General features: G+C 42.0%; 2 protein-coding genes across 6 annotated transcripts in view; both read left to right on the top strand.

The window, feature by feature from the left end:
• Window positions 1-2,633: 2,633 nt before the first annotated feature.
• Window positions 2,634-11,361, top strand: zgc:77375 (uncharacterized protein LOC402927 homolog). Its single transcript, XM_061875616.1, has 9 exons — window positions 2,634-3,084; window positions 6,414-6,608; window positions 6,710-6,822; window positions 6,889-6,982; window positions 9,982-10,015; window positions 10,092-10,266; window positions 10,355-10,531; window positions 10,618-10,792; window positions 10,856-11,361. Exons 1-9 carry the CDS (start codon window positions 3,022-3,024, stop codon window positions 11,054-11,056), a joined length of 1,227 nt encoding a protein of 408 aa, XP_061731600.1. The 5' UTR covers window positions 2,634-3,021; the 3' UTR covers window positions 11,057-11,361.
• Window positions 11,362-12,164: 803 nt separating this feature from the next.
• pcif1 (phosphorylated CTD interacting factor 1) overlaps window positions 12,165-21,988 on the top strand; it is a 32,451-nt gene continuing 22,627 nt past the window's right edge. For 2 of the 5 annotated variants that reach the window (XM_061874476.1, XM_061874474.1), the window contains exons 1-6: window positions 12,165-12,301; window positions 13,348-13,499; window positions 13,575-13,699; window positions 13,774-13,899; window positions 13,985-14,118; window positions 14,197-14,351. In XM_061874476.1, the coding sequence (XP_061730460.1) occupies window positions 13,376-13,499; window positions 13,575-13,699; window positions 13,774-13,899; window positions 13,985-14,118; window positions 14,197-14,351 (664 nt within the window). In that variant the 5' untranslated portion in view covers window positions 12,165-12,301; window positions 13,348-13,375. The other 3 variants (XM_061874478.1, XM_061874475.1, XM_061874479.1) reach the window with 3 other exon arrangements.

The following is a 21,988-nucleotide window of genomic DNA, read 5'->3' as shown; positions in this document are numbered from 1 at the left end:
AGTGGGTTCTTCAGACCACCACACACTGCCAGGAATTCAGGGTATAACACTGTTTTATTTCATTCTCACGAGGTGCGAGTCTGTTGCTTTCCAGCAACAAGTCTTTCTGCATCTGCCCAGCAGGACCTCCCACTGCAACTACTCATCTCATCACGGCTGCTAATAAAGGCGACAGGTGATTAGATAACAGGGCCCACCTGTGCGATCTATGCACCTGTCGCTGTCTTCGAAGGCAGTCCTGGTATTACCCCGTTCTGCGGCAGGCCCGCAGGCCACGCCACCCTCCACAACTGTATATAAAACATATATGTATATGTTCTGTTAAACCATTAGTGCTAACAAAATCAGGCTATAAATGTTTGGACACCACACAATTCAATACAATTCTTGGCGGTAACAATTAGATATCGATTTAAAAAATCTACACTTTTCAATAGCAATGTCTGCCACTTCTATGATTAATCACATTTGTCCATAAAATTGACGAACAGCTCTGATAAATGTCTATATTACTTAAAAGAAAACTGGTTTTGTTTGACACAATTACACCCATATACTTAATAAAGTCAAAGAGAAATAAAGCAACAAGAGAAGTATCCAATATTTATTTTGTAAAGTAAATCTGTACTGCAAATATGGGCATCTACATCACAATATGATTTGCCTGAGTGGCTGGACAGGACAGATACATTTTTTTTATTATTGTTTTTTTTTTTTTCACCGATTAAGAATTGTTACTAATAAGAATCGCAATGCATTTGAAGAAAAACATAACATTTTGACACCCCTAGTATATACGTATACAGTACACACATATATTGACCTACATTCTGTTTATTTATCCATCCATCCATTCTCTACCGCTTGTCCCATCCGGGGTCACGGGGGTACTGGAGCCTATCTCAAATAAAATCGGGCAGAAGGTGGTTTACACCCTGGACAACCCACAGAAAGATCCCGAGCCCGGGATTGACCCCAGGACTGCTCAGGGCCTTCGTATTGTGAGGCACATGCACTAACCCCTGGACCACCGTGCTACCCTCTGTTTATTTAAATATTCTGGATATAACTTATAAAATATTTTTTAAATATGTTAAATAGATGTACGTGTGCTGGTTTCAATTTTTTCCTTTATCCTTATGCCAAACATATTTTCTTTTTGTACATTCCTTTGAAAGTTAAAGTTAAAGTACCAATGATTGTCACACACACTAGGTGTGGCAAAATTATTCTCTGCATTTGACCAATCACCCTTGATCACCCCCCCCCCCCCCCCCCCCCCCCACCCGGAGGTGAGGGGTGCAGTGAGCAGCAGTGGTGGCCGCGCCCAGGAATCATTTTTGGTGATTTATCCCCCAATTCAAACCCTGAATGCTGAAAAAGGGCCCCAATTGTGAAAAGTCCACTTTTCTTACCTATTAGTACTGTATTAATCAGACACACACACACACACACACGGATGTCCCCTTCAGTGGTGTAAACTTTACTGAACCAACTGTGCATGTTCCAAACATCCTTACACAACTACGCAGTGGTGGGCCGTCAGGGCCAGCAAGGCCTTCTCTGCTGGCCGGCCTAACATAACTAGAAATCATCATCATGATTAAAGATAAAATTATTTTTTTATTTACTTTCTCTAGATATCTAAATGTATTCATATTCTCTTCATGTCATATTATGCTCCTTCCTGTGCTGTTGTTTTTAGGTTATAGAGTTTTTTATCCAATCAGAATTCAGCTAGCTTATGTTGCCATGTTGTACGAAATCTGCCCGAGGCCATCAGAATCAACAATGTGGGCGTCCGTGCACTGTAAGAGAACGGGGACATACAGTTGATGGACAGTTGCGATAGCCAATCAGATCACGAGTTGTTGTCAGTAAGGCCTTCTAGATGTCCTCACGTTGAACGCATCATCTTGAGTGGAGACAAGTCAGCAGCGCAGAGACGCAGATGAGTGGTCCACCCCGGGTCCTGACTTTGAACAGCTAGTGAATCAGCCGTTGTTTTTTTTTTTGATTGATTGAAACTTTTATTAGTAGATTGCACGGAGTCTGGTCTAGAGGAACTTCACTGGCCTGCACAGAGTTCTGACCTGAACTCGATAGAACACCTTTGGGATGAATTAGAACGGAGACTGAGAGGCAGGCCTTCTCGACCAACATCAGTGTGTGACCTCAATAATGCGCTTTTGGAAGGATGGTTGAAAATTCCTATAAACACACTCTGCAACCTTGTGGACAGCCTTCCCAGAAGAGTTGGAGCTGTAATAGCTGCAAAAGGTGGATCAACATCATATTGAACCCTGTTTGGAATGGGACGGCAGTTCAAGTACATATGTGGGTCATGGCAGGTGGCCAAATACTTTTGGCAATACAGGGTAACACACATGCAATGGGGAGACTTGCCGTAGTTTCAGTGTTAGTAAGCACAGAGCAGCCGGGCAGCGTTCTGTGTGGTTTTGGGTCCATGTTAAAGTTCTTTGCTGTGCATGTGCATCATGTGTCTTCAATGTGGCAGCTGATTTGTTGATTGTTTGCAGCAGTCTGCAGCATGTGACGAGTGGCCGAACGTCGCATGTGACTTCATGTGAGCGCAAAGTGCCCTCAGACCGTATTTAATCAGTGCACAAGTGTGTGTCTGTGTGATGCGCCGCTAAGAATGTCAGGCAGCACACTTTTGCAAACACGGTGGCCGCATTGTTAGTCCGGTTTGGACTTTACGCTGTGTTTACGTTAGCCTGTGTTAGCCGATGGCCAGAATGAAAAACAGTTATTCATGACTGCAAGTTGTGTCTAAGCGTGTGGCTAACTGGCACGGCCTCACTGACCTGCAGACGGAAACACACCTGTCGTTGGGCAGGACCTATCCCTTGATAGTTTACCAGTGGCTATTGCTCGCCACTCGCTAATTGGCCGGGACCTCAACATACCAATGTCAAGCGCTCGTAGCCCCGCCCACTAGTGTTGTCACACTCCAGCTGTCATAAGAGCAGCAGGCAGCCATTGTGACAGCCAGATGTCATGTGGTGTGCACGTCTGCAGCAGGGGCTCAGGTCCTCATCTCGCTGCGCCGCCAGCAGACAGGTCAGTGTTTGTCCATGATGATGTCATGTTGGTTGTACTTTCATCTTTTTATCTCGTGGATGTTAGCGCGCTAATTAGACTTAGACTTGGACAAACTTTAATGATCCACAAAGGAAATTGGTCCACACGGTAGCTCAGTTACAAAGGATGGAAAATGTAATGATGGAATGGATAATGCAGGTATAAAGTAGACAATAAAGTACCGTAGTAGGAGTATAAAATATAACATACAGTGGGGCAAAAAAGTATTTAGTTAGCCACCAATTGTGCAAGTTCTCCCACTTAGAATGATGACAGAGGTCTGTAATTTTCATCATAGGTACACTTCTACTGTGAGAGACAGAATGTGAAAAAAAAATCCAGGAATTCACATGGTAGGAATTTTAAATAATGTATTTGTAAATTATGGTGGAAAATAAGTATTTGGTCAACCATTCAAAGCTCTCACTGATGGAAGGAGATTTTGGCTCAAAATCTAACGATACATGGCCCCATTCATTCTTTCCCTAACACGGATCAGTCGTCCTGTCCCTTTAGCAGAAAAACAGCCCCAAAGCATGATGTTTCCACCCCCATGCTTCACAGTAGATATGGTGCTCTTGGGATGCAACTCACTATTCTTCTTCCTCCAAACACGACGAGTTGAGTTTGTTCCAAAATGTTCTATTTTGGTTTCATCTGACCACATGACATTCTCCCAATCCTCTGCTGTATGATCCATGTATCCATTTTTTCTCTGACAGTTGAAGTGTACCAATGACGAAAATTGCAGACCTCTGTCATCATTTTAAGTGGGAAAACTTGCACAATCGGTGGCTGACTAAATACTTTTTTGCCCCACTGTCGATGTAATATATATATATATATATATTTATATATATATATATATATATATATATATATATATACATATATATATATATATATATATATATATATATATATATATATATATATCCATCCATCCATCCATTTTCTACCGCTTATTCCCTTTTGGGGTCGCGGGGGGCGCTGGCGCCTATCTCAGCTACAGTCGGGTGGAAGGCGGGGTAAATATATACACATATATATATATATATATATATGTGTATATATATATATATATATATATATATATATATATATATATATATATATATATATATATATATATATATATATATATATATATATATATACATAATGTATACAATGAATTGATTAACGTGGACATCGACTAGACCAAGCCGAAAAACTTATTCGGGTGTTAACATACAGTGGTCAGTTGTACAGAATATGTACTGTACTGTGCAATCTACTAATAAAAGTTTCAATCAATCAATCAAAAAGCATATGGTATTTACTGATATATTATATGATATTATATTTTATATAATGTACACATATATACATATATGGTTCCTGAAAGGTTGAATTTTAAGACAAGTGGTTCTGGATGTCTGGGGGCCATAAGCTGCATTTAACCTGGGAGCCTCTTGGGGGCCCTGACATGTAAACAAATAGCTCATGTCAGTGTCTGAGGCGCCTTTAGTGGGATTTAAAGCCACTGCTGGAGGTCGTGTATAGGGAGAAACGCCTCTTATTTGATGGGTATGCTGAAAGCATCCTTCCATGTGCATCATTTTCTCCACTTAATTTTTCTAATTAAAAATTTGATTTAAAGACAAAAGACGGGTCTGCTGGCGTTATTGTGATTTTCATGTCGATCTTTTTCCTTCACATTGTCATTAGTTGAGCATTTTTTTTAGATAAAAGTTTGATTTGAAGACAGAAGCCGACTAGATGGGTTTGCTGCTAGTGACATCCATGATCATCTTTTTCTACCCATTTTAGGAGATTATCTTTTTTAAATGAAAGGTATGATTTGGAGACCGAAGCAGACTTAACAGGCCTGCTATAAGGATGCTTCTGACTTCAATGTTAATCCTCACCTTTCATGTTTCCAAAGATGAGCATTTTCTTCAAATGAAAAGATTGATTGGAAGACAGAAGCCAACTCTGACTAGACGGGCCTGCTGGGTTGCTTGGGACTTTCATGTCCATCCCTTTCAATTGTGTTATTTGTTGAGCATTTTACTAATTAAAAATTTGATTAAAAGACAGAAGCTGAGACAGAAAGGATGCTTGTGATTTTCATGTCCATCCTTTACTCCTCTTCATGTTTTTATGAGATCAGCATTTATTTACTTTTTTAATGAAAAGTTTGATTTGAAGACAGAAGCCAACTGGGCAGATCTGCTACTTGTAACTTCCAAGTGCATATTTTTGTCCACTTCATGATTAATGAATAATGATTTCACTGTCTGGTGTTCATCATGTCCTCACGCTACAACAGATGTGTCAAACTCAAGGCCCGGGGGCCAGATCTGGCCCGTGAAATAATTTTATCTTGCCAGCAAACATCTGGAAATGTGTCAATAAAGTACATAATAATTTCTCACAAAATGTAATGGATTTTTTTCATTTTGACAGACAAAATATATGTACTGCTTGAAATTGCATACCTTTTAAACTTTAATAGTATCTACTATTGCAACAAATATTACAGTATATTATCATACTTTCCAAACATGTTTTTTGTCTAAATGAAAAGACTTAACTTTACAGCAAACTAACCATACAATTAATACAAATGACAATGCATTTTACGTTGTTCTTTACAGTTTATTACTCCGTCCATCCATCCATTTCCTACCGCTTATTCCCTTTGGGGTCGCGGGGGGCGCTGGTGCCTATCTCAGCTACAATCGGGCGGAAGGCGGCGTACACCCTGGACCAGTCGCCACCTCATTGCAGGGCCCACCATATTACTAATTTATTTAAAAAAACTTCTACAGTTTTTTGCGTTAACATTTTTCTGACTGAGCTGCCATCTTTTGACTGTAAAATCTCTGATTGTTGTTTTTACCGTAAATGGACAGACGGTACATTTGTTTTTATGGTTAAAAAAACTTAAAATTGTACTGTTTTTCCATTAAAAATGTAATGTTGTAAAAACCAATGTAAATTTAACACAAAAATTCTGGCAGCTTACCAGCTTTTTCGGTTCCCCCCCCAGAAAACAGTAGAACTGTTTTTCCATTTACCGTGAGATGTAGTAAAAAACAAACAAAAACAAAAACAGCATATTATACGGAAACATTTGGTAAATTTAAAGTTTTTACTGTAAAATCAACCGTCTACTTAGAACAATTTATATAGTTATTAATAAAATCCAGAGGTAAATGCCTACAATATTCGCTGTTACAAATTGCCCTCTTATGGCAGCCATAACTGCGATGTGGCCCTCAATGAAAACGAGTTTGACATCCCTGTTCTACAATGTCCAGCGGGCGGGACTGCTCTTTGATGTGGATGGCGTTCTGGTCCGTGGAGGTTCTCTCATCCCCGCAGCGAGACGGGCCTTCAGGAAACTTCTGGACCAGAACAACAACTTCCTGTTTCCCGTAGTGTTTGTCACCAATGCAGGAAGCTGTCAGAGACAACACAAGGCGCAGCAGCTGTCTCGCCTGCTTGACGTTCAGGTGGGACACTAAGACTAGGATTCATTGGATGACTGTTTTTTTCGGTTCGTGGTTGGACAAATAGTGAGACCATGTGACCACTCTCTTATGTCTCTATTTAGATCGCCCCAGAGCAGGTAGTTCTGTCCTACAGTCCCTTGGAAATGTTGAGGAGCTTCCATGATAAGTGTGTCCTGGTCTCGGGACAAGGACCTGTTGTAGACATCGCCAGCACGTATCCTTAATGTTTGACTTGTTGAAGGTGTTGTACGTTGGTGTTTTTTTCCTCACCTAAGCTCAGTTTGGGTTTCAAGAAAGTCATCAGCATTGAGCAGCTCAGAGATCATCACCCCTTGTTGGACATGGTGGACCACAACCGGAGACCCACACCCTCCGTATGTCTGCCCCATAGCTTTACTTGCATGTGCAACAAACTTTAAACTGTAATTAAATGTGAAAAAAAGCCACTGAGTACAAGCTATAAACATTGTGGCTGTAAATACAGTCGGGTACATATTAGTATTAAAATCTATAAGTATATAGTATTTGAAATGGTGGCCTTTTTGGAGCAGGGCAGGACCGGCCCCACAAACATATTCCAAGCCCATTCCTGCGCGGTCACTGATAACCCCATTTTGGTATTGTCCCCAGAGGCACCCTGGGTTAGCAGTACTGGACTTGTAATCAGTCGTACATACATTCTAATAAAAAAATATGATTTGATTGTTACATTTGTTATTTTGCACTTAAGTGTTGTAGTAGTTCATTTTAGTACAAAACACGCATCAAATTCAAGTTGAATACAGTACAAAACTCTATATAAAGCCCGGATTTAGCCAACACTAATACTATTTATTTATTTTGTATACACTCAATCTCTCTCTGTTACAATAAAGCGAGGGTCAGCAACCTGCGGCTCTTTCGCGCCGCCCTAGTGGTTCCCTGGACCTTTTCCAGGGATGTGTGAAAATGGAAAAAGATTAAAAATATATATTTTTTGGTTTTAATATATTTTCTGTAAGAAAACAAACAGGACACAAACATTCCTAATTGTTAGAAATCCCACTGTCTATATGTTGACCTATTCAGTGGCCTAGTGGTTAGAGTGTGCGCCCTGAGATCGGGGTGAGTTCAAATCCCGGCCGAGTCATACCAAAGACTATAAAAAAATCGGACCCATTGGGACTCAGCATCAAGGGTTGGAATTGGGGGTTAAATCACCATAAATGATTCCCGGGCGCGGCACTGCTGCTGCCCACTGCTCCTTTCACCTCCCAGGGGGTGATCAGGGGGATGGGTCAAATGCAGAGGACAAATTTCACCACACCTAGTGTGTGTGTGACAACTTTAACTTTAACTTTAAACATGCTTCCCTGACGAGAGTATTTGGCAAGCACCGTTTTGTCCCACTAATTTCCGCGATCCTTAAAGTCATCATAGTTTTTTTACATGTGCAACTTTCTCCGATGCTGCGACAGAAAGATGTGTTTTATGCCACTCCTTATTTTTTTCATTTTGTCCACCAAACATTTTATGCCGTGCATGAATGCACAAAGGTGAGCTTTGTTGATGTTATTGATTTGCTGGAGTGCTAATCAGGCATATTTGGTCACTGCATGACAGCAAGCTAATCGATGATAACATGCTATTTAGGCAAGCTGTATGTACATAATGCATCATTATGCCTCGTTTGTAGGTACATTTGAGCTCATTTCATTTACTTTGCTTATGTTCACTGTGTATTTAATTTATACTTGCATGTCTCATGACACATTATCTGTATGTAATATTGCCTGCATTTCTGAAAGTTGATAGTGTGCCATGTTGTTCCAGACCACAGCGAACGTTACCCAGCTTGCAAAGATTGTAACAAATCCATTAGAGGAAGGCAGAATGCCGTTTCCTTTACCTTGGACACACAAATCTATACCATGGGCAAATCTGAGCCAGTAATTTCCAGAAGTTATCTCATCCTGTGAGAAGCCTCCATTTTAGTAATGATTTCAAATGTTGCAAAAATGTGTTGAATAATAATTTAATCCAACTTTTTTATTGACTTTTTCAAATAGACAGAGAAAAAGTGCAAGTCGAAACAGTACAATTTTAAAGTCAGTGAATTCTTCACACCCTTACCCCTCAAACCACCCACACTCCCACCCCACTCAGGTCAAACCAACCATGCAGGGACACATGGCACAAACAAACAACAAGTAAGACGACAAAAACAGACACGTTCACACACACACAGCCATACAAGGCCAGAGACAGACAGAGACTGAAAGGAGAGTAAAAGAGAGAGAGAAAAAAGATAATAATAATAAATAAAAAGGAGATTTTTCCTCATCTGCGTCTGGACTTAAGTCAAGAGAGTTGACATACAGTAAGAAGGGACTCAATGAACTTTCAAACACTTGAGCAGAGCCATTTAGTGAAAACCTAAGTTTTTCCAGTTTTAAATTGTAGAGAACCTCTCTAATCCAACGGCCGTGTAATGGGGGGTGAGCCAGCTTCCAATTGAACAAGATCAGTCGCCTGGCCAGCAAGGTCGTAAAAGCCACAGCGCGTTTTAGTGGTACAGGGCACGTGTTATCAGGGCATATGCCAAAAATGGCTGATAATGGGTTGGAGGGAAAGTCTTGACCGTATGCCTTTCCGATAGTGTCAAAAATATCCTCCCAAAAGGAACATCATTTAGAGCAGGACCAGAACATATGGACGTGATCAGCCGGAGATTGTTTGCATCTATTACAGGTATAGCTAACAGTGGGGTAGATTTTGGATAGTTTTTAATTAGTGTAGTGAATTTTATGGTTTTACTTTGCATTGGATGAGACTATGACAGGCACATATCGAGGAGTGGACCAGTTTCAGGGCAGAGTTCCAGAGTTGATCAGATATGTTGGCGTTAAGATCGCTCTCTCACGAGGCTCGTATCACTGATAAATAGTTTGGAGTAACTGAGCTTTAGGAGGTTTGTATCACGGAGATAAATTTTATATGATTTGGGCTCAGAGATAACAATGTATCTTTAAGAGTTTACGGCGGACGATATGGAAAGTGTGGGAACTGCTTCTTTACGAAATCCCTCACCTGAAAAAAGACGAAGAAGGTGGTTGTTTGGCGTGTTGAATAATTATTTAAAATACATTTCTTTCAATGAGAGTTGCGTCAGCCTTTGATAGTAGGTTCATATAGCTAATATAGACACTTACATCATGTGTTGCCTTATATAAGGCTATTAATTTTTTGCAGGACCACAGATATTTTTTGTATTGTTAGTCCAATAAGGCTCAATCAACATTTGGGGTTACAGACCCCTGTAATAAAGCGAACATAAAGACTATGGACTGTTGTTTATATATTTGCGAGAGAGTAAACTGGTTTTGCGTTTCAGGCCACTCGTCTGCAGAAGTTCCCTCAAATTGAAGGTAAAAAACACACTGATGATGTTTACATGTGGCCAATGAGGCAATAAATATGGAAACAAATCTTGTGGCTCTGCAGCCGTGGTCTTGTTTGGCGAGCCGGTCCGGTGGGAGACCAACCTGCAGCTGCTAGTGGACGTCCTGCTGACCAATGGAAGTCCTGGTTTCGCTTACAAGACACAGCTGTCGACCCAGCTGCCGGTGCTTGCGTGTAACATGGACCTGGTGTGGATGGCTGAAGCGCCATCTCCGCGGTAACTATTGACATTGAGTAATACATGCATGTCCAGTTCCAGCTAATGTTATCATAATGAACCACTTTGACTTCTGGTCTTGCCACAGGTTTGGTCACGGAATGTTCATGCTGTGTCTGGAGTCTGTCTACAAAAAGCTGACGGGACGAGAGCTGCAGTACCAGGCGTTGCTGGGTAAACCTGGTCTGCTAACATATCAGTACGCCGAGCACGTACTGAGACTGCAAAACCAGAACCACAAACTGGCCACCATTTACGCCATTGGGTAGGGTGTCACGACAAGTTGACAAAACGGGAAGTGTAGTGAAACACAATGTCCAACATATAAAGACTTGTCTGGGTGTCTTGCAGTGACAACCCAATGACAGACGTTTACGGTGCCAACCTTTACAATCGGTGCCTAGCTCAGCAGCACACAGCCATGATGCCCCCCGCCAGGGTGTTTGCTCAGAGCACAGGAAGTCAGGTGATGACGGCTGTGGAGGAGGACCTAACGCTTGCGGCTGCTCAGTGTCGCTCCATACTAGTAAGTGGAGACCCGACATGTCCTCGTGACGGAATCAAGTGCTGACGAGGTTCTTGTCCACAGGTGTGCACAGGTGTCTATAGCCCAGCTCGGTCATCTGCGCCCGGCCAGGAAAGGTACGATGATGGCCAGTCCAACTTCTACGGTCACAGGGACACCATAATGGAAGCGGACCTAATGGAGCCGAGCTTCGTGGTGGAAGATGTGGAAGCTGCCGTCGACCTGGTGCTCCAGCAGCAGAGCTCTGCAACTTTTGACCTATAATCATTCAACCTCATGACCTCATATCCTATTTTGGACTTTTTATACTAATTTCACTTCTTTTTGAGAAAACATTTTAGAAATTAACCGTGTCACTAATCAACTTGTTTGTGTTAATTGGTTGACTTATTTGAAGTCTTTATTTATGTCAGCTATAAAAACTTAACGTTTACAAGCCGGATAATTTTCATTGTAATAAATGAATGAAAATATGTAAATGTACTCTATTACTATCTGTCTGGAAATGCAAATATAAATGAATCATGCAAAATATTTCATGCATTTCATATTTCAGTACATCTCAATAAAAGCTACAAAATATACTATAAAAATAAACGATATAATTGTGGGTGCTGTGATTATTTCTAAAGCAAGGGTCTCAGACACGCGGCCCGCGGGCCAATTGCGGCCCGCGAGACGTTATTTTGCGGCCCCCACCTTAATATGAAAGTTTAATGTTAGTGCGGCCCGCGTGTTTTGTATGAATGGCGCTTGATAGTGTTGTGTGCGGAGCTGTAGGAATCTACCAATCACGGTGTGGTATGTGGCTCTCGAAGGCCGAACATTGACGTCACTTGCGTGATGCAAGCAGAGAACCCACCACCCCGCCCCCATTTGCCCCGGACAGAGACGATTTTTGTTATTCGGGTCCAAAATGGCTCCTTCAAATGTTCTGGGTTGCCTACCCCTGCGTTAGTGGAAAAGCGGAAAATGAGTGAAAGCGACAAAGACGTTGCCATTGAGACGAGGGTTTTCTAATGTGCCTTGCTGCAGTCACACCGCGACATCTGTCCGTCGGCAATAACATTCCCCGATAACCTGGACCAATTCAAACCATTATTTATTTTTTTTAATCTAATTTGCATTGCCTCACATTTCTTAATCCTCATTTTGTTCATTTATATTTAGATTGTATTTTGTGTTGAAAATAAAAATAGACATGGATTTTTTAAATTTTTTTTAATAAATCTTTTTTTGCGGCCCAGCCTCACCCAGACTCTGCATCCAGTGGCCCCCAGGTAAATTGAGTTTGAGACCCCTGTTCTGAAGTCATAATCAAGTCTAGACCTGCTCAATATGGCGAAGCCAACGTGACATATTAGAACAGGAAGTGGGTCAGTTTTGGCGCCTGCGCAGTCGCTCTTTGCTAGCCCTGTAAAGATGTCTGCGCAGGCGGGGAGGGAGCGGAGCGGAGGACCCGAAACGAACAGGCAGAGCTCGCCACTCTCTGTATTTCAAACAGTCCAGGTAAGGGAAGGCGGACCAGTAGAACAGCTATAACGGAACAGAAACGCGGCGGAAAGTTCCAGCTTTAAATTGAACCACACATAAGGCTCGTGGTGTGCCTGAGTTTGTCGGAAGGACTTGAAATCGTACGCGGGACGCACAGCGCTGTGGCAGGGGCGTGTCCGCCATCTTGTCTATGAAGTGGCGCCTAAACAGCAGCTCCGGCCGTACAAGATGGCAGTTAATGACTGCACTTAAACGTTGCACGACTCTCACTTAGTGCTTTAAAGTCACGTTTGTCTCTTTCGGCTCTGCTGTGGGCTGGTTTCGACGGCCAATGATTCCGTCTCTCCCGGCAGATATCGGGAGCTCCAGTCGCAGCCTTTTGTTGTCCTCCCCCCTTTCCCTCCTTCGCCGCCTCCTCCGTGTTTGTTTAGGGCTTCTGCCCTGCGCATGCGTGTAACCATGGCGCTCATTTCTGGACCCGAGAAGGAAAACAAGCAGGATTGATCGAATGTCTTCACTCGGCGTTTTGAAATGACCACGTCTGAGCTTTCACGGAGACATTGTGAGTGTTTGTCCACTGTGGATAGCGCTTGGAGCCGCTGTCCGCCGCCTGTTGTGACTGACTGGCTTAGCGCAGATCTCAGTTTTACTGCCTTGATGAAGCCAACACACAGCGTTTCAACTTACGGTTACGATGGTCCATTCAATACACTATTATTACTGGTCTCTGGTTGTTTTTAGTCAATCGAATGCTAATTAAATAACATTGTTTGAACGCAAGTCTTCATTTACACTATTTGCCTCTTCCTTCCATGCTGACAAGTCTACACTAAATGCTATGTACGTTTTTTTGGAATTGTGGATCTCACACTACACTCAGCTCATGATGAGTGTTTATGATTACTGGGCTAGTAATTCACATATAAGTAGGTACCATCAAATCTTTGAATCATTCAATTCTCATGTGAGAAAACAAACGCTAAAACGATTTATTTTACATCTATCAATTTAAATAAACCCCTCGTTGATACAATGTTATGACTGAAGTGTCTTCCTGGCAGATCCATGTCATTCTGACAAGCAGTTGAGATGTCCAATGACAGCCAAGGAACGGTTAAGGGGGAGGCGGCCATAGTGCATTCTCCCACTGTCTCCGCCTCCTCGCAAGGACCGCCCCTTTCTCCCACCACCTCAAAACCACCTGAGCTTCCAGGTACGTCTGTCTATCATCTTCCACCTCTCTGTCTTTCACCTATTTGTCTTAGTGTCCCACTTGTCTCACCTACAGATGAGCTCATTCAAGCTGGCTGGTCCAAGTGCTGGTCTCGGCGGGAAAACCGACCATATTATTTCAACCGGTTTACCAATCAGAGCTTGTGGGAGGTGCCAGTGCTGGGTCAGCATGATGTCATTGTAAGTTGGAGAGGGGAAACCCTCTATTCTATTTAACCGAAGAGTGTCGCTACTTATGGCTCTTGTGCTTGCAGTCTGACCCCTTAGGCCTGAATGCGGCATCTGCAGAGGGCGGAGACAGTAACTTAGGTAATGGACAGAGAAAGAGACGGAGCTCTGATGAGCAGGCGGGGGCACCTAACAGCGTAAAACGGGCCAAGGTGAAAGATTAAAGAGGGGATGGTAATTGAAATGGGATTGTGGGAATATGAGTCGTCTATAAATGTTTTTTTGTTTTTTTTACAGGTTGAGCCTACCACACCCATTTCTCCCAGCACCCCGGGAGTCAAACCCTGGAGCACCGCCCCTGATGATAAACAAACACCATCGGCCACGTCGGCAACACCGAGCCCCGCCCCTGCTCCTTACAAGCCAGCGATGTAAGACATGATGCTGTTTTTTTACTAATACAGGTATGGGATTAATTCTCCCACCCTGGATTTGATTTTATTGGACAGTATCTACTGGGATCTGGACATCCAGACCAACGCTGTGATCCGTGAGCATCCTCCTGCCAACCACTTGCCCCCCCACCCTGAGGTGGAACTTCAGAGAGCTCAGCTGGTCACCAAACTGAGACAGCACTATCACGAGCTGTGCCACCAGAGAGAAGGTACACTCACACACACGTACACAAAGTGTTTGCACTCACAGTGTTGTTCAATTTTTTCCTTATGAATATTGGCGTCTGTAAGTATTTTGAAAAGTTATACTAACTTTACAATATGTAAATGATAGTAATGCAACAATATCAAAAGCTCACAGTATGATATCACAGTATTAAGGCCACGGAACAATGTTGTTGTGCTATTGTCAAAAATGGTAAAAATACCTTATTTTGTAAAATGACGTGGCAGGAATATGAAAGGGGAAATGCACTTGTTTTAGAATTTTGCTTATCGTTCGCAATCATTATGAAAGACATGGGGACAGATGGATTTTTTTAATGTGTTTTAAATATTAGATATATTTGATCAAAAGTCTGCTATGGCAGCTGTTCAATTCGGCCTATAGAGCACCCAAAAACATCCAAACTCCATTAGGGTTTTATATACATGATTTAAGTATATATGTAATGTAGTAACAGGCATATTCATAATAATATTTAATATTTACCTATTTTGATCATTTCCAGCATCAATTTGCATGATTGACAATGACACATGTGCATATCATTTTTATGGACACTGCGATTTTGGGGAAAGAAATTCCAGATTCTCTAACCATCTCTAAAAAAAAAAACTTACATTTTTGGGCTAAAAAGTATGGAGACAACGAGGGTTTTATTGCTGATGTCATCGTGTAGTTTTTAATGTAATAGGCCAACATACAGGCTAAAGAAGCATCATATTTACAGACAATACTTTTTGTCATTATTTGGATATTTGTTATGAGTAGGGATGTAACCATATGAAAATTTCATATCACAGTCATTGTGACTAAAATTACCATGGTTGTTATTATCAAAGTATTTCTTGGATTTTACTGACGTCACGTCCGGCTCACGTCCAGCCAATTAAATATGCGTAGTGATCAAGGTAGCTCTGTTCTCAATGGGTACTAAGCGCCATTTAGCCTTTCTCTAGGAAAAAATGCCCCATTCTTGTTTAGTTTTCAGCTTTACAAATCGTTCATATCCTTTTGAGGTAATCAAAAAGGTCGGAATAGTGCTAAAATTTACCAAACGTCCATAAAAGCAGAACACACTCCATTCCAATGGAGCATAATCGAAGAATGGCTGAGTTTGCAGTGATCACTTTGTTAAAGGTTTGTTTGATATATTTTTAACAGTTATTTCCCATTTAAATATCATCTTGATATTATTTGTATTTCTTAAACACGTTTGCTACGAGTGTTTTGAAAAGGACCAACTTGGCAAGTCTAAATAAAAGAAAAAACATATGAGCAAATCCTAGAATAATTAAGGTTTTGCCAAAGGCAACAATCATAAATATAAGCTTTCGGCTCATACATAATGTTGACATTTAGTTATATTTTTATAAAGACGGGGAAAAAACGCTACTCGTTAACTGCGCCTGCAACAGCAACAAACATGGCGAATTTTAATGCAACCTTACCTGAGCATAAACGATGCATATATATCAAGAAAAGTCTTGATACCAATTTTCTTGACCCAGCCACACACATAGAAGTTGTAGACGTCCATGAGTTTCGAAATTTCTATATGTTTTGTCGTGTAGAATGACATCTCGAGCACAATATTTCGATATGTCTGGGAACGTGACTGACGTTTAATCCTTTATCACCTGACAAAACCCTTTTTTGGTAAAAGTATAGAGAAATATTCAATTACATGGTTAGATTTTTTGCTCGTGTCTTTTTGCAGGAAAATTTCAGCCTCTTTTGTACTCAGATTGTTTGTGCTTCATCTTGGCTTGGTTAAACACCACTGGTTTTTGCTTCCGGTAAGAATTCACGTGACAGAAAGGCTCTTCTCACTCTTTCTTGTCTCTCCTTCTCACAGACAGCAAGCCCACCTTCTTACACACGTCACATACTGACACGTCATACGTCACATACGTACACGCCCTCGAGGAGCAGAGGGGTAGCAGCATGGGTAACGTTAGCTGTGTTACGAGTGGTAATATGAGAGAAAGAAGTTGCCAATCTGGTAACAAATGAAGGAAGAAAAAATTCCCAAGAAAAACAGCACAGGGTCCATCGTCTGGCTGTGGTTTGGCTTCAAGTGGGAATATGTCGAACAGTCAACCGTAATTTGTCAAGTGTGGGGCTAAAGCGTTGCTACAAAAAGTAGCGTTACTGCTAATATGTAGCATCATTTGAAAAGTCACCTGCTAGAGAATGAAGAGTGATTACTCCGCATATCAACATCTCCATTCGGTGCCACGCCAACAAAATGCCGAGGCAACCATTTCGACATCAACACCGTATGAAAAAAATAGTCAAGAACATAAGGAGATAACGTCCGCAGTAACCCACCACATAGCGATTTGATTTCCTATTATGCAGCTAATTTTTTTTTGACAGTTATTGAAATATCTTGTGTGACATCATGCACAAAAGTGCACTTTATTTGTTTCAAAATATTGTAGTGGCGTTCTGTACAAAAAGTACACTTTAATTTAGTGTTGTTTTGATATGTCATCTTCGTGACATCATGCACAAAATTGCACTAATAGCTTGTTTTAAATGTCTCTGACAATCTTGCACTTTCTGTTTTGAAATTACATGAATGTTTGTGCAACTGCTTAATAACTGTTAAATAAATACAGTTTTGGTCAATTGACTTAGTTGTGATTTCCCTCTGCATGAAAGTTAAAAATGAGTATATATTAATACAGTATGAACAAGAATGTTTTATGGTAGACACATAGAATCATCATTCTGCTGTGATTATATGCATCAAGTTTTCATTCAAGGGTAAGGCAGAATATCAAGATACATATCGTGTATCGTGATATGGCCTAAAAATATTGAGAAATTAAAAAAAAGGCCATATCGCCCATCCCTAATACAGGTTATGGAACATAAATTAATTTTTGCTGGCGGTTTTTGGATGCATTTCTCAAAGTGATCTAAAGGCAGAACGGATTAATCCCATTGGCTGCATTACTAACCACCTGGAACAAGCCGATTATTTCAAGTTAGAATGCAAAAACTAATCAGCTTGTCTTCTTGATTCTCATAAGGATTGTAAACAATAGACAAAATTCCCCCCACAAAGTATAGTTGCCCTTTAAAGCTAGCTAATGAGCTAATGCTGGCATGCTTCTCCAGCAAATTAAAAGTATCACAGGTCCGTGACTTAAAGTGTTATCAATCAAGATTTTGCGATAAATTCGAATTTAAAAACGGTAATGCTAACTTTCGGGAGTTTTACCACGTTTTAGCATTTTGCTGTTTATCATTACATCCCTAGTTGTGAATAAGATTTTATATTTTTCCTGTTAAACAAATAAATGAAGATATGGGAAACACTGGCTTCTGTGTGGAGCTCGCCATATGTAGGGCTGGGTGATATGGACGAAAAAGTATATCTTGATATATTTTTACATAAAAATCGATATTCGAGATTTGAGAAACACCTTGCGGTGCATCTTGGACACATCTTCAGTAAAGAACCGAGGTTCATTGGGTGTTTCGGGTCTTTGATCTCTAGACACCCTCGCCTAGGCGACCCAACCGGGGCTGATCAGGCCCCGGCTTGTGTCCAACCAGCGTACTACTCCATCAGTCTCCCTTCTGGATCCACAACCACCTTGAGGCTTTCTCAGCAGCCTCGCTGATATTTCTGGTGGCTTTTTTCTCCAGCAACCCTCTGATTCCAAGAAGTCTGAATACTTGATGCACAGATTTCCCTAGAAAGCCCCTGCAGGCCATTTCTATAGGCTCACAGCAGGCCCTCCAGCCGCTCTCTCTGCACGCCTCAACCAACTCAAGGTATTTGGCCTTCTTTCGCTCATGGGGCTCCTCCATCCGGTCTTCCCAGGGGACTGTAAGTTCCAGCAGCACAACATGTTTCATTGAGTCAGACGTTAAGACAAGGTCTGGCCTCAGTGATGTCCTAGCTATGCGCTCTGGAAACTTCAGCTGTTTGCCGAGATCCACCTGAAGCTGCCAGTCACGGGCTGTGGCTAGCAGCCCGGTTGGGGCCATACGTCCTGCCTGTGGTTTTACCCCTGCTTTGACGAAGGAGATGTTATGCCTGACTGGGAGCTGGTGTTTGCTCTGCTGGATTCCAGTGCCAATGGTGTCTGTTACTGCCTTCAGCACCCGGTCGTGGCGCCATGTGTACCTTCCCTCTCCCAGGGCTTTAGGGCAGCAGCTCAGGATGTGTTCCAGGGAACCCCGTGCCTTGCACAATGGACATTCAGGTGTTTCTGCTTGCCCCCAACAATAAAGATTAGATGGACTTGGGAGGACATCATACACTGACTGGATCGGGAACTTGTCTTGCTGGTTCTGACTTCCAAAGGTCAGTCCAGGTGACTTCCGAGTAGATGCGTGGTCCCAATTTGTCCAGGCTCCTTGCTGGCGCATAGCCACTGTCTTGCTCCGGCGTTCCTCCTCAACCTATGCACAGGCCTCTCCCTGCAACATCAGCCGTCTCTCTCGACACTGGACTTTGTCGTAGCGTTGTCTTGTGTGGCTACCCAGCCCAGCTCGTCCTACTGCCACAGCACCTACTAGGACGCCATGTCTCAGCCTTGCTTCTGCCTTGTCGACGGCCTCTTGTGCCTTCCACTTCCTTCCAGGTCTGACCTTGATGCCAGCAAAGGAGACTCTGGTGTCAGATGAGTCTCTGTAAAGTAACACCTCCCTGGCTCTGGTGACTTTAAACTCCTCGGTCAATCCGGTGAAGGGAAGCTGCAGCTTGTTGGTGTGCCCATACAGGGCAATGCTGCTTAGGCTCTTCGGCAAGCCAACCACCTACGCAGGTGCTGGCTGATGTTGCGTTCGAAGCCCTCCACAATGGTTACTGGGACTTTGTAGATGAACAACGGCCAATGGATTCTCGGCAGGATGCCATGCTGGTATATCCAAGCCTTGAACTTCCCGGGGAGGCCTGACCTGTCCACTGCTGATAGCCAGGTCTTCAGCTCCACATGGGCTGACTGCACTGCTGCCTTGTCCTTCAGGGTGCTGTCAAAGATCTTCCCCAGACTCTTCATAAGCTTCTATCTCAATATATTTTCCTGTGAAAGTATACATATAAATCTATTCATTTTTGAGCGAGATTCACTGAAATTGAACTGAATGACAACTGTACTATAAACAGTCAGTGGCTCTTTTATTAACCCAGTTAGTCAAGGTGGGTATTGACAGCACATAAAATAAACCGTTTCAGTAGCACAGAATTACATAACATAAATAAAATAGAAAAATATTTTTTCTATGTAAAATAAATAACGTCGCCGTGCAAATAATACAAAATGTATCAAACTCAGATAAAAAATATATTTGCAGGCAGGCACTTTTTAATTCCCAGTCGATGATGTAATTGACTCTTACACACATATGTATGGTTCTGGTCAGCGCCAAGTAAGTGACTTAAACTTAAATGTGCGGCTATGAGCTTCCTCTCTTCGCCATACATTTTTGGCAGCATTTCTTGTGCGAAATATGCCCGGCTTGGCAACTCAAGAACAGTTTTGATTTGGGCTTACATGGAAAACAATTCAAATTAATGTTTTATTCAGACGCATACATTTATCCAAATGTGGCCAAGTAGACGAGTTCTGGGTTTCCTGTACGTCGTTTACATCGCTAAAAGAAGAATTTAAAGAACAGAATCCCTCAGCCATCTTCCAGTAGTTTTTTAAATGTATAAACCGCCCGCTTTAATATTCCCTCTCATCGTTCGAAGACCCGCCCTATCTTGCCTCTGATTGGCCTATACCTAATGTTTGCCGTGACTCATTATAGTAAACAACCAACCAACCATGGATGTTCTTATACGTGCAAGCACATCTTGAAAGGAGGAAAGGGAGGAGTTAACTAGCCCATGGAGTGTTGAAAGGCAGTGGGAAGCGGGAGAGAACCAAAGAACACAACAAATAAGCAGTGTTTGGTCATTTTAGCGTGAAATAAATTATATCGATATTAAGGTATTTTCTTAATTAATATATTATTCAAAAATATATCGATATATCTTACTAACTTGATTTATCGCCCAGCCCTAGCCATATGTCTATAGAGAATATTCTCCCAGGAATGAGGAGCTTAGCCTGAAGACATGATACTTAAGCAAAACTGGAGACAGAAAGTGACATTTTGTGTCACACAAGAGTCTTAGAATACTAAAAAGATTTTTCGTCAAATTTTTTCATATATGCAAAACATAAGAATCAAGATGCTGCAATGATGTGCATGAACATGGAGGATTCTTAACAGGTAGCACCAAAATGTATTCGTATTGGGGCGCCCAATTATATGAAAGTATGAGAAACACTGACTTTGTCAAATTTCTTCCAGGTGTACCAACCTACTTTGCAAATATTTTAAACAGTCTTTTTTGTTTGGACACCTGTATAGCTTTTGCAGGCAAGTTTATACATGTTATAACTTTGCATAGTCAAACACTAGTTGTACCATCTGACATGAAAATTAAGGGTTTAAGATTGAAGAATATTAATCTCTGCTCGGCTAGTTGCTTTACCGTAATATATTATCGATCTAACATAGTTTAAAAAAGTAATTAATGGATCTTTTCTATCCATCCATCCATTTTCTACCGCTTATTCCCTTTGGGGTCGCGGGGGGCGCTGGTGCCTATCTCAGCTACAATCGGGCGGAAGGCGCTGTACACATGGACAAGTCGCCACCTCAGCGCGGGACCAACACAGATAGACAGACAACATTCACACTCACATTCACACACTAGGGCCAATTTAGTGTTGCCAATCAACCTATCCCTAGGTGCATGTCTTTGGAGGTGGGAGGAAGCCGGAGTACCCGGAGGGAACCCACGCATTCACGGGGAGGACAAGCAAACTCCACACAGAAAGATGCCAAGCCCGGGATTGAACCCAGGACTACTCAGGACCTTCGTATTGTGAGGCAGACGCACTAACCCCTCTTCCACCGTGAAGCCCATCGATTTTATCGATACTAAAAAAATAAAACATTGGCTTTTCGAACGGCAGGCTTTATATAAAATTGTTTTTAGCAGTTTTAAATAAATAAAGATTTTATACGTTATGCAAAAGATCCACGATGGCGCTCCCCAGAGGGCAACGTCGCGGAGGTCCGCCAGTCGTCGATCTTGTGCTTTTATGTCTTTTCCTCAACTTCTTGTGCAGAGTTTGAAGGACATACTCAGAAAATGTGATGATCGGGCGACCTCAACAAAGCTGAGAGAGCGCAGCAATGTCTGACTTTTTGACCCAGCTATGCTGGAGTCCATTTTATCCAGATGCTCGGACAGACCGGGAAAAATGAACGACGACAAGCTGAAAGGAACGTGCGGCAGAGTGGGAGGGGCTCACCATAGACTCTGGCACATGGTTGGCAAAGGCAGGTTAACTCTTCTGGTTATATTACTGGCACAATTTCAGTGACTGGTAAATAAGATGGACAAACTTCAACTTCAGCTGCAAAACTTAGGGAGAAGGAACGACTGCCCTCATTAAACAAGCATTTTGCACCGTCTGTAAGATGATTTTAAACTCCTGCTCTGAAAGTGTGAACAATCTGATTTTTAAAACTGCAATTCATTATTGTGTGTATCTTGTACATTCCCCCCCTCCGCTATGAAGCTGCACTGAA

Source organism: Nerophis ophidion, linkage group LG16, assembly GCF_033978795.1.
Source record: "Nerophis ophidion isolate RoL-2023_Sa linkage group LG16, RoL_Noph_v1.0, whole genome shotgun sequence".
In the NCBI taxonomy this organism is placed as follows: domain Eukaryota; kingdom Metazoa; phylum Chordata; class Actinopteri; order Syngnathiformes; family Syngnathidae; genus Nerophis; species Nerophis ophidion.
The sequence above is the reverse complement of the archived record's forward strand: the minus strand, read 5'-3'. Positions and strand labels throughout refer to the sequence as shown.

Excerpts from the sequence above, each read along its gene's own strand:
- zgc:77375 (XM_061875616.1), top strand. The coding sequence starts at position 3,022 with ATGTGGTGTGCACGTCTGCAGCAGGGGCTCAGGTCCTCATCTCGCTGC. Across the intron at positions 10,267-10,354 it reads GCTGAAGCGCCATCTCCGCG|GTTTGGTCACGGAATGTTCA; the intron begins GTAACTATTGAC and ends GTCTTGCCACAG. Across the intron at positions 10,793-10,855 it reads CTCAGTGTCGCTCCATACTA|GTGTGCACAGGTGTCTATAG; the intron begins GTAAGTGGAGAC and ends TCTTGTCCACAG.